The following is a 16998-nucleotide window of genomic DNA, read 5'->3' on the forward strand; positions in this document are numbered from 1 at the left end:
CCCAGAGGGTCTGGCCAAGTAGGGGCTGAGCTTAATCAGAGGGCTCGGGCTTACATAATGCCCTGCAAATAATAATAATAATAACATAATAGTACTAATGCTTGCGCTACATTTAGAGCTTGAAATGATCAGTGACATTTCCCCTGATGAGGTTAAACAGCCTGGCTCTCAGGGCCGCACATTTGCATAATAAAGATCAGAAGTCACTGCTGACTACATCTCTCTCTGCACAGGCTGCCTCGTGTCCTTGATTCACGGACACCCCATCCTAATGTACTTCCATATGTGGTCCTGTGCAGTGATTCTAATCTTTGGCTTGCATGTGAAATGTCAGCCTTTTTTTTCCCCCTTTTCTTTCTTCCTTTTTTTTTTTTTTTTTGTCTGAGAGAACAACAAATTATGTTTCTAAATGAGAAGGTACTGCCTGTAATGGATAATATAATCTGAAAATGCAGAGACAACATCTGTGACCCGTGGTGCTAACCTAGCAAGCTGTAGTCTCTTTTTCCAGCCTATCACTTGATAGGAAAACATCACTTTAGATATAATAATTAATCATTGGTCAAAATGGATATTCCCATTGGTTCCTTGCCTCTCAGACAACCTTGCCTAGCCTGACTATAAATCAGGAAAATGCATTCTTTAATATCCAGTGGAATGTATTTCCAGGCAACCTCTTTCCTCCATAAAGTAACAAAACACTTGGCAGAGACAGCCCACCGTCAGCTACGGGTAAATATCCTCCCGACGTGCCATTTGAAGGAAGGACAAGCAGAGACCAGTTCAAGATGGTGGCTACAAACCAGAGAAACATCTTCTAGTAGTGGCTCTTAGCTGGGTAGTGGGACAATGACAGCCAGCACCTTCACCATGTGGGCCCATGGGTTCCATTTCCTTTTGTCGGTCTTCTCCGCATAGCCCAGTGCTGGGGCCTTGTCCCAGCCCAGCAGGTCAGACCTTGGGCCACCATGAGTGGCCATTCCCCATGTCCCATTGTCCTCCTGGTTCTAATGGTAGAGGCAGATTAATCATTCCCGGCATTTTCTGCTTGATCCCAGGTCTCTCTGGATCCACTGAAATATTTACAGCACCCAACAGGCTCCAAGAAAGCAAATGGTCTGCCAACTGTGTTGGAGAGAAAAGGGGATTAGAAATCAGGGTGGAAGGAAGAAGTCTGAGGACAGCCCTAGACTAATTTGTTGTTTCACTCTGAGTTCCCAGCAGTCTTGTTCTTCTCCTCACCTATAAGAAGGAGGTTTTTCAACGAGTTTTATCCACGCTTGTTGGTTAAATTTCTGGGAGCAGTGCCTCAAGGTGAGGGGAAAGGGAGTAAGGGGGAGGGAAGGAAAAAGGAAAGATACAAGCTTAACAAGAGTATCCTGCTCTTATTGTTCCAGCTAATTAAGCAAAGGTGAAAGTTCAAGACCACTGAGTCCGATGACCTTTCAAACCATTTCTAATTTTTGAACCCTATGTTTCTCTATCTCATCACTACCCGCTCCATCGCTGAACGTGGAAATGATGTAGGAAAGCCTGCTTGGTCCCGGGGCCCTGCAGTTGCAACTCTTAGCTGCTACACCAGTGGTCCCCAGTGGGGATGGTTTAGGCCTCCAGGGGACATTGGACGATGTCTGGGGACACTTCTGGTTGTCACACCTGGGGAGGAGGGAGCTACTGTCAGCTAGTGGCTAGAGGCCCGAGATGCTGCTAACCATCCTATGATGCACAGGGCAACATCCACAACAAAGGATTATCCGCCCTCCGTGTGGCGCGTATGCAGACTGAGAATCCGCGTGCCAGACCATCTAAACCGCTCAGCTCTCCTCCGGCCCCACCTCAGATTGGGAGGTTAAGTCTGTTCTCAGCTCCTCCCTGCCGAGAACCGCCGGAACCTGGGATCTGAGACACAGGACATTTCCCGCCCCGGAGACCATGGCCGCAGAGCTCCAGCTCGCCTCCAGACAGCGACCTGCCTCTCCCGATGCCAGAGCGCCCAAGGACCTCCGCGTTTGACTTCAGTCCAGACCCAGGCCTGCGGAGAGGAACACGGACCTTGAACTTTTCATTCACTCATTTAGCAAACATTTATTGATTCTTTACTGTGTCTGAAGAACAACTCTAGGTGCTGGGGGAAGAGCAATGAGGAAAACAAAGTCTCTGCCCTTAGGAAGCATCCGAGTCTGCTGGAGGCCGAAAGTAAACGCACAAATGAATACCGAAGGCGCCAGGCGGGGTAAGGACCATAAATATTCTAAAGCGGGAGGGGCTTTAGAGCCGCAAGGAGAGTGAGAAGAAACTGTAAGGGCCTGGAGAGCCTCTCTGATAAGGCAACGCTGGAACAAAGCTCTGAAGGTTGTGGGGGTCTGAGGGGACCGGGTTCCAGACGACAAGAACAGCCAGAGCAAAGGAACCCAGCGGAGCTGCACCGCGTTCGAGGAGCGCGCAGAACCTCGCAGAGGGGGCGGGGCGGGGGCGGGGCTCCCCGTCTGTCAATCACATGTTGACACTTCACTGATGACTTAGAGACTCTTCGCCCTAAACCGATTTATGTTTTCAAAGCCACAGGGCACCAGGAACCATCTGACAGGCCTCAGTGGTCCAGGCAGCTCCAACCCAGTTGTCCACGGAGCGGGGTCTCAAAATGTTCACATTTCCTTTTTGCATGGAAAGAACAGAATCAGGAACGAAACATTAGACTTCCTTTTATCATAAAGTCCCTCCTGATATTCTAAAACAGAGGTGACTGTCCCTAGTTTTGCAACCCCCTAAGGCCTTCCACCTGCAGAGGGAGCAAAGTTCTCCTGAAGATGCTCTCAAGTTTAATAAAACAAGGAATGTAAATTCTTTTCACTTTAAATAAAAGAAATTCCTTGCCACACACTGTTTTGAGAAGAAGGGGTTGGTTGGAGTGGAATGAAATCAAATCACAGAGCCTGTATTCCAGAAGAACTGGGATCACTGATAAATCCCCAAAGTCCAAGAAAGGGAGAGGGTATGTCTGTAATTTATTCATAAATTGCCAGCCATCTCCAAACAACTTTTCAAATAAAACGTGACACTTGTTTAAATATTTACTGGTTTGTTGACCCATTTTTTTTTTGTCGTTGCTGTTAATTAGAGGTTGTTTTTTTTTTGTTTTTTTTTTTTAAGGAAAACAAACATTGTCACAGCAAATTAAAATCCAGACAGCCTCAACAGGGGATAACTCATCCAGGCTATAGTTGAGCATTAAGTTGCGAATTAGCAAAAGTGTATCCAAAGGGAGAAATCAATAAGAAAAATCAGAGATAGTCTCCCAACGTATAAAGATTGAGGCTCACCCTACTGTCGATCTGCGGTTATTAACACAGTCAATTTGTTTGAAATACAAAGAGTTTTGAAAGTATAGTTTTCAGCAATTGTTTTTCTGTTCTTTTCCCTTAAATGTGTATTTAGCCTAAACCCCCTTCTTGAAGAAATGGCTTGCCGAGCAGTTCTGTAGCTGTTACTACAAAACAAAAAAGCTATGTTAAGATGTTGCATTTGAGTCCTTTGCCTTTTTTTTTTTTTTTAACTTGTAATGGCTTTGTGCTTTAGTAAATGCCTTGAGGTTAACACTTCCTACTGGCTCCCCTCTGGGGCTTCTCTGAAGCCAGGCTTAGAGGACCTTCAAGTTCACAGTAACAGAGGGGTTTTATGTCTCCTGAAGGCAGGTCTGTGGACTCCACTGCCCCTGCTGAAGAAGAGTTTCCTCAGAATGTCTCCGCAAAAATGTGTGACCCCCAGCAGGAGTCGTAGCCAGTGGCGACCATGACAACTCGTGCCGGGACCACCTCCATTCGCTGGGGGGGGGGGGGGGGGCACAGGGGAGAGGCTGTCATGAAAAGGGAGTAACATTTTGGGTGGTCGCAGAGTTTCTCTAAAGGGACTAGATTTAAAGATAGTGTTGCCGCGCAAGGGGACATTAAGTAGTTAGTCATAGCTGGCTGAAGGTCGAACGTGCGTTTGCTCTTCCCGACAACTGAAAGCAGTCAGGAATTCTGTCTTTCTCTGATGAGGAAGCGGAGACTCAGAGGTCTGGCTGACTCTTCTGCCACACGTCACTATTTTGCCCCGGGGAGCCGACAAGGAGGAAACGCCTGACCCTGAGATTTCCCTCACCGGCTTGGATGCTTTGCGGGGAAGGTGACCCAGGGCTCCTCCTGGGGATGAACAGCCCCTCCTTTTACACTCAGAGAAGCCCCAGACAGGCCAGCAGTCTAACCAGAGAGGCAGAGAATTAAAGACAGCTTCAAATCCTTCAAATCCTTTGCCACTTCTCCCATCCGAAAGCGAAATCCACTGCCCTTCCTTTGAAGAAGAAGGGCTAGCGCTTGACTTCCTGTAACCACTGGCAAGTGGCAGAAGTGAAACCATGTTACTTCCAAGGCTAGGCCCCCCAACTTCTGGTTTTGTCTGCTTGGAACACCCCTCTGGGAACGGTGCTATAAGAAGCCAGGAAGAGAAGGAAGAAATTGCTGCCCACACTCATGGGGCCCTGGCTGAGCCCCAGTCAGCAGCCAGCACCAACTACCAGTCCCGTGAGCAAGTCAGCTCGAATGTTCCAGCGCACTGAAGGGAACATAGAGCAGAAGAACTGCCCAGCCGAGCCCAGGCAACCCCAAAACTGTGAAAGACGATGAATGGTGGTGCTAGTGGCTGTTTTAAACCACTGAGTTGGGCGTGGTTTATTTCACAGGCAATTGTGAAGTAATTTTTTATTGTTGGCCAGAGGATGACGGCCAGAGCGGGGCTCTCTACTGGCAGCATTCCTCATCTGCATCTCAGGGAAGATATCGTTGAGGAAGGGAGGGATATGTAGAACGGATAGCTCTGGCCGCTGGTGGAGTATAGTACATTCACTTATTTCCACAGTATTCCTAGAACACTTACATGTGAGAACACACAATTACCTAGGTCTCCATGTTCCTAATGAGGCACTTGACAAAAGCCAGGGGACAGATCCAGGAGGAAACAGTCTTGGAATTAGCACCCTATGAGCTAAAAGAGGCTGGAAAAACAGTAGGATTTATCTCTTTCTCATACACCCAGTTTTTAAAAAAATGTTTTTGTGGTTGAACTGAGATGTCATGAATGCCCCTCTCTCTTGAACAAGTTACAGAACTTATTCTTTATTAAGTTATTGTGAGAGTTAAATGTGAAAATTTACACAAAGTTCTTAGCACAGTACCTGCATAAGTTAGGTAGTTGATAAATAAACACCCTTTCCAAGTTTATAGTGGTTTTTCGTTTCCACATTAAAATGTTTTGTGACTCTGTAACAGGTTTACCTCTGAAAAGGCAGCCAATTTTTATGTGTCATATAAGATGAACATATTCAAAAAATATATTCACACCTGTTGTCTTGGCCTCACATAACATCTATGGGACACTTGGCTAAGTCAAAGTGATCTTCATAAATCATGAGAGTAGAAAGATCTGGTCTTTGTCCACATGTGGTCTTCCTTTTCTCCCTGAAAAGATGAGTAGAGGCTCTTCTTCAGGCTGTGTGGTATCATCATTTTTCCCAGCCTGACCTTTGGCAAAAGGCAGTATGTTTGCTGGCTGTTAGGATACGCAAGCCTCCCATCAAGTGTAAATGGATGGGAGGTCCCAGATCCATTTGCACCTGATGAAGAAGCTTGCTTACCCTGCTCTGGTGTTTATGCGGCACATACACATTCCCCCACAGATGTGTCCGACCAAGCTCTCGAAAGCTCTCTTACTTCAGATCAATTTTCGAGGTGGATTTGCCAGGCTTCTAAGTTTCCAAGAAGACTGAATACCCTTGCACTCACCTAGTCAGTGTTGAAGGCTAGTTGTACAAATGAAACTTCTTCTGGGGGTGGTTTGGAGAGTAAAGTGAGGGCTCCAGCTCTTTTTCTTGTAAGAGACACAACCTCAACATTACTTTTTTTTCAAAGAGTTAGAAGGGATGAGGCTGACATACTGAGGAGGGACAGAATTTCTATTTCTGCAGGTTCCTTAAGGCAACAGAGGAAGCTTGGTGGCCACGGGAGTCTAGTTAATGAGCAGGTTATACAATATTCATTGTGTTGAGTTTAACTCTTCAAACAGAACGTCTAATTGTGAATAGAAAAAAAGCAGCTAAATTACAGATGTTAAGACAACAAAGCTCGGGAAGAACTCCCTCTGTTGATAAAACTGTCCTTTCCCAGCGTCCTCCACTAACTGCTCACTGAGTGAGGGGCACAGAGAATCCCTGTCCTCATCAGCTATTCTCATTAGCTCTGTTCTGGCTGAGGCACTGCAGGGTCTGAGGAGGGCTACTCAGAGGCCTAAGACGACGGTCTGCTCAGAGCACTGTTTTCTCGCCACCCACAGAGGAAGTGGTCCAGTTGTATTCCGCTTCAACCAAAACAAAACTGTTCTCCCTGATCTCCCTGACATGCACTGTCTCACCACTGTCACTCCTGGCAACAGCATCCCCGGCAGGCTCACTGAAGGACACTTCTGTCCGTTTGTGGCAATACTGGTCGTGTAGGCAGCGGAGGCCAGCAGCCAGAGCCATGCCTAAGGTGGCGGAAAGGCAAAGCAGGATTCCCAGCTGGGGAGTCCTGAGCTGGATCCCTGAAGGGGCACTGGCTCCTTCTTGCCCAACCTCAGGCCTTGGGTTGGTCTTCCTGGGGAATCCCACTCTGTCCCCCACATGTTCCTCCCCGACTCTGGGTTCCTTGCGCTTTGGCTGAGTTAAGAAGCTGGGAGAAGGCCTCCATGTTTCTGACTGGGCTGCAGCAGCAGGTGACCTGGAAGTGGCAGAGGAGGGGAAGACAAGGGTTGGGGTGGCTGCCCCAGCCCTGTTGCCAGTAAGTGCTTCAGACAACCAGAGGTGCTGAGGATGGGTAAAATGGGCAGTAGACAGAGGGGACTTCATCACGGTCCTATTAGAGGACTCCATTTTGTCCTAGAAAAGGAAAGAGAAAAAAGAGAATTCAAAAGACCTGGTCTTCTTCTAAGCTTCTACCCAACTTCACACTTAACCTGTGTTTCTTTCGACACCTAACCTGATTTCGTAAAAGATCCCAGGCAGCATCTGAAAACCCAGGCTGGTGCCTGCTCCTGAAAGAGCTCCTAAAATGCTCAAGTAGATAGATGTGCCCTTGTGATTGATGGGGATAAGGTGGCTAATGGAAACCCCACAAAGAGAGCGTAGAGGACCGTCACAAGAATAAACCTAGGGTCCTTTAAGAGGCTTCCAGACCAACATGCATGATTATCATCTCCAAGGGCAGAAAGCTTTGAGTGTCTTTTTATGCTAGGACCCACACAAGATGTCATTTAATCTGTTGTAGGTTCCAATAAATACGAGTAAGTATATTATACCATGTTTTATTTTGTGTTCCTTTTAAGACTTCAAAGGAATAGTAAATCAGTGGGCATGTATATTTTATATTGATCTAACCTCTGGAGCCATACATGGCATTTTGAGGCCGACGTTATAAAGCCAGGGGTAGAGAGGTGGGGAGATAGGAATTATTAACTGAGGCTAAGTGGGAAAACAAATCACTAAAACTATCAATTTCTACAATTGTCGATAACTTTGGAGACACTGTGTATAACAGAAAGGCTGGTATTGATTGGTAAAAAGATGCTGCGTATATATCATACCCTTGCCTCCTTCTCTCAAATTTTGGTTACTAGTCTAATAGCTCTGCTTTCCCAGCCTGGAACTTCCCACACTGGGATCAAAATATCAACCCTATCACCCACAGACAAACATGGTTGTTACCTGTTCATCCCTATCTGAGGGTAGGCAAGTTTCCAATGAATCAAAGCTTGGATCATCCTGAGTCCTAAAGCAAAGGATAGAAGGGTGAAGAGAAGACCATGTATACAGATCAAAAAGCAACATTCCCTACCATTGCTGTATATACTGACAAAATCAGATTTCCTTGGAAAGACTCCTGAGTTTGGAGTTAGGAGCTGAAGGGGAAAGAGGGATGGGGTGGGAAGAGGCAACTGAGTATAGCAACAAAGCCTCACTGAATGCTTTTATTTATTTTATATAAAATATGTATTTATATATTATAAATTTATACATCTCTTCTATAAAACATACATTTATATCTGATTTTATATATAATAGCATATCAGAGATCTCACCCTATCCAAGAAAGTGCAGTTCCCCCCAGGCGATTTTCATACCCAGCCTTTTTGGCCAGTAGTCCTTCTACAATCAGGGTTTCCTGTGCACTTAAGAATAAATACGGTGAGATCTTTTCCTGTCAGATGCCAAGAAGTTCAGACTCCCTCAGCACCCCAGGGTTTGGTTTTATCCCACCCCCACACTGAATGGTCCACGCCTGACCCATTACCTGAGGTGGGTGCTAGGGCTGGAAGCAATGCCCTCTGAGAAGAATCTCCTGAGAGCCATGAGGCTCTCCAGCCCATGGATATCCAGGGATGGCTCAAGGATTGTGTTGATGTCCCCTCTGGGTTGCTGGCCATTGCTGACAGCAGTAGCTGTGTGTGAAGATGACTGGAACAGAGTCTCCACACCCCCAGGAAACTCTGTCACCCAAAAACTTGCAGGAAAGGGATCTAAGGTGTTCTCCTCTGCAGCTCCAGTTGGAGCAACGGCAAAGATGTTTGCACGTTGCTGAGGAAGAGTGCTGAGGGGTCTGGGAGCTAAACAGAGATCCAAAGACACCATGAGAGAGTGAGAGCATTTTCCTTGTATTGATTAACACAAACAACTATGAGAATGGGATAAATACTAGAGAATTTAATGTACCTTTAAAACAAACGATTAAGTTTGGGCTACTCAAAAGTATTAATAAAAGGATGATATGCCCAGTAATATAAGCCCCTGACCAAGTGGAAATGGACTCGATTTGTAATATCTCTTTAAATAGTAAGTCTTTGGCCTTCTGGATTTGGAGTGTAGAAACCACTGTGACCACTCTGTTTTTTCTTACCTCTGCCAAAAACTGCTTCTAGCTAGAAAAAAAAAAAACAAAATCAGAATCCCACAAATCAAAGATTTTTGAAAGCCCTAGATCTTTCCTGCCATATTATTAATAGTAAAAGTCTCTCTGGTGATGATAATGACTTGATCCTCTGCCATGGGCAGAGTCAAGGTCACTGCTCTCCACTGCCCTCCACCATCTCATTTCCCATCCGTGACTGGCCAGCATGACAGCCGAGAGCTTTAGAAATAGAAATTAGAAAGAGCACAGCAAGCAAGAAAGGACCGGGGAGTCGGATGACTGGGTTCAGTTCTCCATTCCTCTAACTCCTTCTTTGGGGCAAGTCCTCCCAGAGCGTCAGTTTCTCCTTTTACAAAATGGGACCAATAATGGTTCCTATAGCCTAGAGCTGCTGAAGGGTGAAAGAAAATCACTGATGTAGAAGCATGGAGCACAGGGCACAGGTGAACACGCAATGAAGGTTTACCGTAATAAGGCTTAGGATGACTATGATGGTGTTCACAGAAAAACAGATTAGCGGAGGTTCCTCTGGCCAGGGCTCTAACTGGGGTGAAATGCACTTTTCCCCCCTTTTGTCCCACTCTTCTCCAAAGCCTTCAACACTCCAAAACATTGAGATTAAAGTGAAAAACAAAGAAGCCTAACGGACACACAGAATGTGGCAAAAGCTCAACAGTCTTACACTTCTGCCTGAACGCGGAATGCATTCAGACATTCCCTGCAGACTCGTTGTGTGATGGGCATCACTGTGAATGCTGGGGGGTACAGAAGAACTGTGTAGTGGCCGTTGTTGCTCCTGAACTCGAAATCCAGGAGGAGAGACTCTCAGATGCCCAGTCTTAGAAATGATGGCGTGATGAGTGCTTTAAATCCAGAATTGAGAAAGCAATTACATTTGCCTCCCAAGAAGTATGGGAGAAAGTTTCCCAAAGGAGATATTTGAACCTCCCCTTGAAAGATAAATAGATAAGCAGGAAGAAGAGCCCAGTTTGAGGAAGTGTAAGAAGGCAAAACATGGAGATCATGCCCAATGGGGTTGGGTAGACCCCAAAGTGTCCTGAGGGTTTATTGGGAAATAAGTTTGAAAAGTACAATATACTATCTTCCTAATGTGGAAATTCATGATTCATCATTTGCCCACTGCAGTCACTTTTGAAATTTTTTTAAAGGTTTTTATTTATTTGACAGAAAGAGAGAGCACAAGCAGAGGGATCAGCAGGCAGAGGGAGAGGGAGAAGCAGGGTCTCCACTGAGCAGGGGGCCCGATGTAGGACTCGATCCCAGGACCCTGGGATCATGACTTGAACTGAAGGCAGCACCTTAATTGACTGAGCCACTCAGGCATCCCACAAAATCTATTTCACTTTGCTAGATGACCTCCCCTCCCCTCGCCACGATGCACATATACACACACACTCCTTTTACCTTTGAGAACCCCTGGGGTTTGTGTAGAGGAATGGGCAGGAAAACAGGCTGGGCCAGGAGGGCAGGATTGTGTGCAGCTGCATACTGAGGAGTTTACCCCGGAGCTGCTCAGAGGGGAGTCTGTCACCCCGGGAGGGACAAGGTTCCCAGCAGTGTCCCAAGACAGAGAGCAGAGACATGATGTCACTTCCTGACACCTCACCTTTAGTCACATTCATATTAAAACAAACATGCTTGGGATTAAAATGCAACATTTGCATGACAGAAAAAGACACATGAGACTTCAAACACATGAGGGGTTTGCAGGGTCTTCTCCAGGCCACACTGTCAGACCCTGAGATCTCGACTCTGCTTTTTGGAGTATCTTGGTGGGAAGGTTGGCTGGGCAGTGGGGAGAAGGTGGTTTGGGGCATGTGCCTGGGTCTGCTAGCCTGAGCCAAGTCAGGCATGAGCATGTTGGCCAAGAACAAAGGACAGAGTCAAGGAAAGTGCAATTGAAAGGATTAAAGACGGGAGCGTCTGTGCAGGTGGCCTCTATGAGTGCGTCCGTTCGGAGCACTTAGCTAGAAATCAATAATGGAAATGAGTTCCCGATCCCCAGCAATTTTCAGGTGACCACTGTATTCTGTAGCTGTATTGTCACTATGTTCTCTTGTTTTGTTTTGTTGCAGAAGTTCATGGGCCAAAGGAGTCTTGGGTTGATGTGGTGAACCAGGGAAAAAGTCCGTTGCCGTCCAAGCAGCCTCTTCCCTGATTCCTTTCTCCAACCCAGGCTGCAAAGAGCCTTCTACCTACCATGGAAAGTAACAATGAAAGCTGGAAGAGTTTTCATGTACAAAGAAGAAAAGATCATCTCTTTCTTGCACTCCTCGTGGAGCTCCAGGCTTCTGAAGAACCCCAAGGAGATGCCATGACCACTGGTAAGTGTGGGAGTGGAGGGAGGTGGGTGCTGTGGTTTGGCTTTGTGGCAGACTTCAACTGTCCACCCCAAGGCCCCCCATAATTTGTGAGGTTGCAGTGGACAAACAGCAACGGCAAGCGTGCCCTCCTGCCCTTGGCCGTGAGCTGCTGTGGCCACCTAAGGCAAGTGTTTAGTGCCTAAGTTGCAGGAACTGGAACTGGCTGTAGTACCTTCTAAGTGAAAATCACATTTTTCCCAGTTTAAGTATTCAGAAGGCAGTTATAAAAATGTGATTAATTTAGGGGCACCTGGGAGGCTCAGTCAGTGAAGCACCTGCCTTCGGCTCAGGTCATGATCCCAGGGTCCTGGGATGGAGTCCCACATCAGGTTCCCTGCTCAGCGGGGAGCTGCCTCCCCCTCTCTTTCCCATAAGCTGCCAGCCAGGCTCTTGAGTCCTGCGGCAAGCTGTACCTGGCGTGGAGCTCTCGGTTGCCTCCCGACTCCAGCCAGAGCTTGGCATGGGTGAGCCGGGCAGCTCGCGACGGTCAGTGTGGGCTCCAAGGTGTGTCTGTTGAGACACAGCAGATGATTCGATCCTCTCCCAGTAAATGAAATATGACTGGACGACTGACAGACTGTGGAAAAAGAAAGCAAAATGATGGGAGGGTTTGGTTTCCCTTAAATAACACCTGAAGAAGAACAAAAGTCTATGTGAACAGGAAAACTGAAGAGATGATTGTATTGCCCTTTGGGTGACTCCACTCTCTTTAGAAACAAAAACTCAATAGCGGCAAATAATTAAAACAGGGAAGGATATGTCTAAATTCCCCTCCTGAATAAATACAGTCATTAGAAAACCTCATTTAGACTAAAAGGTGTCTTCTTGAACTGTTTAGTCTCAAAAGATTCCGTCTTTAACTTTATTATTAGTCATTACTGGCATATTGTTAATTGAGTTACTCTGTTGATTGAAAATTTCATAATTCTGTTGTACAATGGTACAGCTCTATTGTAATTGTCGATTCCATTGAAAATCAGAGATAAATTGTTGGTACTCTAACTAATATTTTGAATACTTAATAGCTTTCTTTAGTAAAAATCCCTTTCACAAACATTATCTCATTTATCCTCCCCCAAATTTCACTGAAGTGGGGATTATAGGCTGGAATCATTTTTCCCAGTTTAAATAATCAGAATGCAGCTATAAAAATCTGATTAATTTAGGGGTGCCTGGACAGCTCAGTCAGTTAAGCGATCGGCCATCTGATAGACAATAAGCCAAGGCACAGAGACCTCAGTGGCTTTCCCTGGGCCTGAGTAAGTGTCCACTTATCTGTCTGCCTCAGTCCCTGTCTTTCTCAGTTTTCCCTACTCTCCCACTGGTCCTTCTTTTTCCTCTGGTCCAAATTTCCTGGAGAGATTGGCCAAGATGCATCTGTGCCCAGAGAGGAGGGGCCCCCAACTGTGGGGCCCCCAAGCTGTGGATAATGACAGAGAGGGGAGCTGGGGGCAACTTCCTTTTTGGTTACCCTCTGCACTGACTGTCTAGTTGGGACAGTCTTCATGACCCTGTCCTTGTCATGAGGTGGCTGGAGGTAGGGGCTGAAGCATGAAGGAAGGGAGAGGAGAACCTCCTTCTCTTCAGAGGGTAAGGCTCCATTACCAAGAAGGAGCACTCCCCTCACTCTTACAGGAATGTGATGTCCCCCACAGGCTGGGCAGGGGCCTTCCACTCGAAGGACAGGTTTCTCTTCCGGGACTTGTCAGAGTGGGTGACAGTGTCAGCCTCTTGAGAACAAGCCATTGCTTTGGAATGAGGAGGCATGAAAACAAAAGTGCCAGCTATTTGATGATCAGACACTCTTCGAGCCTGAAGTAGAAATCCCATGAAATCTTGACTGCTCCTCACAGTCACTGCAACAGAAAACAACCGTCTGAGGTGAGCCCTCTTGATGTGGTTCCATTTGCTGATTTTATATGGGTATTTTCAAAACTAAAAGCTTAAGACCAGCCCCCCAAAAGTAAACACTTTATTAGGGGGAAAAATAGTTGAAGTGCTACTTCACACCCAAAGTAAATTCCATTTAGATCAAAGTTATGTCAAAATGAAATTAAAAAAAAAAAAAACTTGGGAAAAATGTGGTTTTTAAAAATTTTGTAGTTTAGAATGCCTTTCTAAGGAAAACCCAATTGCCATAAAGAAAAAGATGATGTAAAAAATTGTGAATATCAAAGAAATCAAAAGACAAATTATAAACCAAGAAGTATTTGTAAAGATACAAAACAGGCAAATATACAAAGAGTAATGGTGAATCAATAAAAAGATGACCAAATCCCAAGTTATCAAAGGGCACAGACAGAAAATAAAATAAAATAAAATAAAGTCAATCATGATTTATGAAGGATGGCACTTGTGATCAGCACTGAGTGTTATATGTAAGTGATGAATCACTAAATTCTATACCTGAAACCAATTTTACCATATGATAACTAACTAGAATTTAAATAAAGACTTGAAATAAAAAAATCATGATTTAAAAAACAATTATGAGACCCTATTGAGATACCTATCTTTTCAACAAATTATAAAATGTAGAATTATAACCAGTATTGATAGCACTGTGGAAAAACCAGGACAGTCATTCACTAACAATAGAACAATAAACCATGCAACTCTTTGAGGAGGTAACCTAATAATGTTTTCCATATTTAAATTGTAGTTACCTCTGATACATGCTACAACACGGAATGAACTGCAAGACATTACATGTAAGTTTCAGTAAGTGAAATCATAAGTGTAAGTGGATATAAGATGACATACTGCACAATTCCACTTACATGAGGTACCTAGGGCAGGTAAATTATCACAAAGACAGAAAGATTATAAAGATTACCAGGATCTGAGAGGAGAGATGGATGGAGATTATTGTTTAATGGGTATAGAGCTTCTGCTTAAGATAATGAAAAAGTTCTGGAAATGAATAATGGTGATGGGGTACAACATTGTGAATGTCCCTAATGTCACTGAACTGTATACTTCAATTAGAATGGCAAATTTTATGTTTTATATATATATATATATATATATATATATATTTTTTTTTTTTTTTTTTTTTTTTTAACACACACCAAAAAAGCCCAGAAATGCAGTTTCCCTCTGATCTAGCAATTTCACTTGCAGGAATTTCTTTCTTTCTTTCTTTTATTATTTTTTTAAGAATTTATTTATTTATTCGACAGACAGAGTCAGCAAGAGGGGGAACATAGCAGAGGTAGTGGGAGAAGGAGAAGCAGGCCTCCCTACTGATCAGGGAGCCTGGGGTGGGTCTCGATCCCAGGACCCTGGGATCATAACCTGAGCCAAAGGCAGACGCTTATTGACTGAGCCACCCAGACGCCCCTGCAGGAATTTTTCTTACAGACATAAATAATAAGGTAAACTCATTTGTAATGAAATGAGTAGCAAAAACCAGGGTCATAACTTCATAGGCTTGTTCAATGCAGCTTGGTGTCTGTGATCATTTTATTTTCCATGCATTTGAACTCTTAGTAGTAAACATTAGTCCAAGTATTTATTTATTATTTAAAATTGGACATTGTGCTAGGCATTGAGCATACATCCATGAATGGGATAACATGGTCCTTACCTTCAAGGAGATCACAGATTAGTGGGATCCCAGGGGGAAAAAAAAGAAAAAAGAAAGAAAAGAAAAGAAAGTACAGTGTAATCCCAGCACAATAAAGTAATAATTGACCCTCACTGAATCTAGGAAGTGCTCTCTCCAGTTCTTTCTTATATATGTGTCCTAGTTCCAACCACAATCCAATTTGCTTCCTTCAGGTCTTTTATTAGAATTTGGGTGTCACACAGGGGCACCTGGGTGGCTCAGTTGGTTAAGTGTCACACAGGGGCACCTTCGGCTCAGGTCATGATCCTGGAGTCCCAGGATTGAGCCTCACATCGGGCTCCCTGCTCAGTGGGGCGTCTGCTTCTCGCTCTGACCTCTCGCCTCTCATGCTCTCTCTCTCATTCTCTCTGTCTCAAATAAGTTAAAAAAAAATTGGGTGTCATGATATTTTGGGTCATTTTTACAGCTTTTTCTCCCTAATACAGTGCTTCAATTTTTACCATTTTCATTCCCTTAGTCACAGAACACAGGAGTGCCAACATATCAATCCCTTCATGCTGGGGTGCCTGGCTGCATGCTGTGGCAGTTGGAGCCCCCAGGAAAGTTGCCTCCAGCTTTGAGCAGCCCCTCGCATTCACCCCAGCACGCTCTACACATATTATCCTTTCCTCGTTGTATCATGATGTGATGAAGTTTGGGAATCTCTGTTGGAATAGCCTGAATTTCAGTTTGGAGAGTATATTGCTATGGGGGGGGGGGCAATATATTGCTCACAAATTTTTTTCCCCATACTTACCAACAGAACAGAATGATTGGGCAAAACAGTACTTCCAGAGTAAATTTTATTTTGGTTTATCACCTCTAATTGTCATCAAAAGGATCAGCAAAGTCCAAAGGGGATCGAGCCAACATCGCTGATGTGTTTGAATTTACTCGCAGCTGCGTAGACTCAGCTACCGCGTTTGGCACCTGGAGTTCTCTCTGCTTTTGTAGGCACCCAAACTAAAATAGCAGGAAATACTTTTCACTCTGCAAATGACTTTAGTTTTAAATAATGAGAGGCAAAAGCCTGTTTCTCTCTCTCTCTCTCTCTCTCTCTCTCTCTCACACACACACACACACACACACACACACACACACACGCTATATATGAAGTTTGTTTAGGGTGATTACATTTTTATCTTATAAGTAGGACAGATAACTTTTTTATAATAATGCTATTTGTGCCTTCTTATAAAAAGGAATATCAATATAGAGATTAGTTATGTGGTTCTCGTGATACAAATATTTCATAACTTATCTTTGACTAAATAACTGCTTCTTAGGACTAAGTCAAACGTTGGCGGAGGAAACTCCTGCTTGGGACAAACACAGCTTGGGATCGGTCAGTAGGGCCCCATGGGGTCTTGCAAAGCCTCTCCCATACGTACCTGGAACCGTGTCACCTGGTGAGTAGGAAGACTTGCCGGTGTGAATGGTGACGTGGTGGGTCCGTGGGTCCTGAGGCTGGGCTTGAATGTGTTTGGGCTGCAGGTCCTCACAGGCCCCTGAGCTGGCACCATGGGAAAAGGCAGCTGAGCAGGAAGCCAGGCAGAGGGCTGCCCAAGCCCAGCCTCCAAGGACAGCCAAGACCCTCATCTTGCCCTTTGCCTGTGTCACGAGAAACAACAGCTTCAATCCAGATGCTATTTCAGAAAACAATATGACGTCCTTTTGAAGGTGACCGATCTGAATACACACTGCCTTTAAACCCGAGATACCGTTAGCGCCGTCTCCCCAGATTGCAAGGGCTCAAGGTCGAGCTCAAAAGGAGGCTGTAGGAAGTGTTTCAATTTCTAAACACTTTTTTTTTAATACCTCTCTTCTTATAGTTTTCTCATTAGACCAGACAGCTTCTCCTTAAAGAGGATTTAATTAAGTCAAAGAAATAAGACCAGAAAAAACTCGTATCCTAATGTGAACTCTTTACAAGCTGTCTGATATCCAAGGACAGTGTGAGCTATAATATGTTATTGGTGAAGTGAAACACCCAGTATTCCAATATGGTCAGTCAGCAAGGCATATGGTGGCTTGG

General features: G+C 44.9%; 1 protein-coding gene across 1 annotated transcript; it reads right to left on the reverse strand.

Annotated features, from left to right (window-relative positions):
• Positions 1-6191: 6191 nt before the first annotated feature.
• REELD1 (reeler domain containing 1) lies at positions 6192-16562 on the reverse strand. Its single transcript, XM_045998385.1, has 6 exons — positions 16355-16562; positions 12987-13209; positions 11767-11930; positions 8355-8667; positions 7769-7832; positions 6192-6943 (listed from the first exon to the last, which is right to left on the reverse strand). Exons 1-6 carry the CDS (start codon positions 16560-16562, stop codon positions 6335-6337), a joined length of 1581 nt encoding a protein of 526 aa, XP_045854341.1. The 3' UTR covers positions 6192-6334.
• Positions 16563-16998: the final 436 nt, after the last annotated feature.

The sequence above is a fragment of the Meles meles genome, chromosome 2 (genome assembly GCF_922984935.1).
Source record: "Meles meles chromosome 2, mMelMel3.1 paternal haplotype, whole genome shotgun sequence".
Taxonomy (NCBI): domain Eukaryota; kingdom Metazoa; phylum Chordata; class Mammalia; order Carnivora; family Mustelidae; genus Meles; species Meles meles.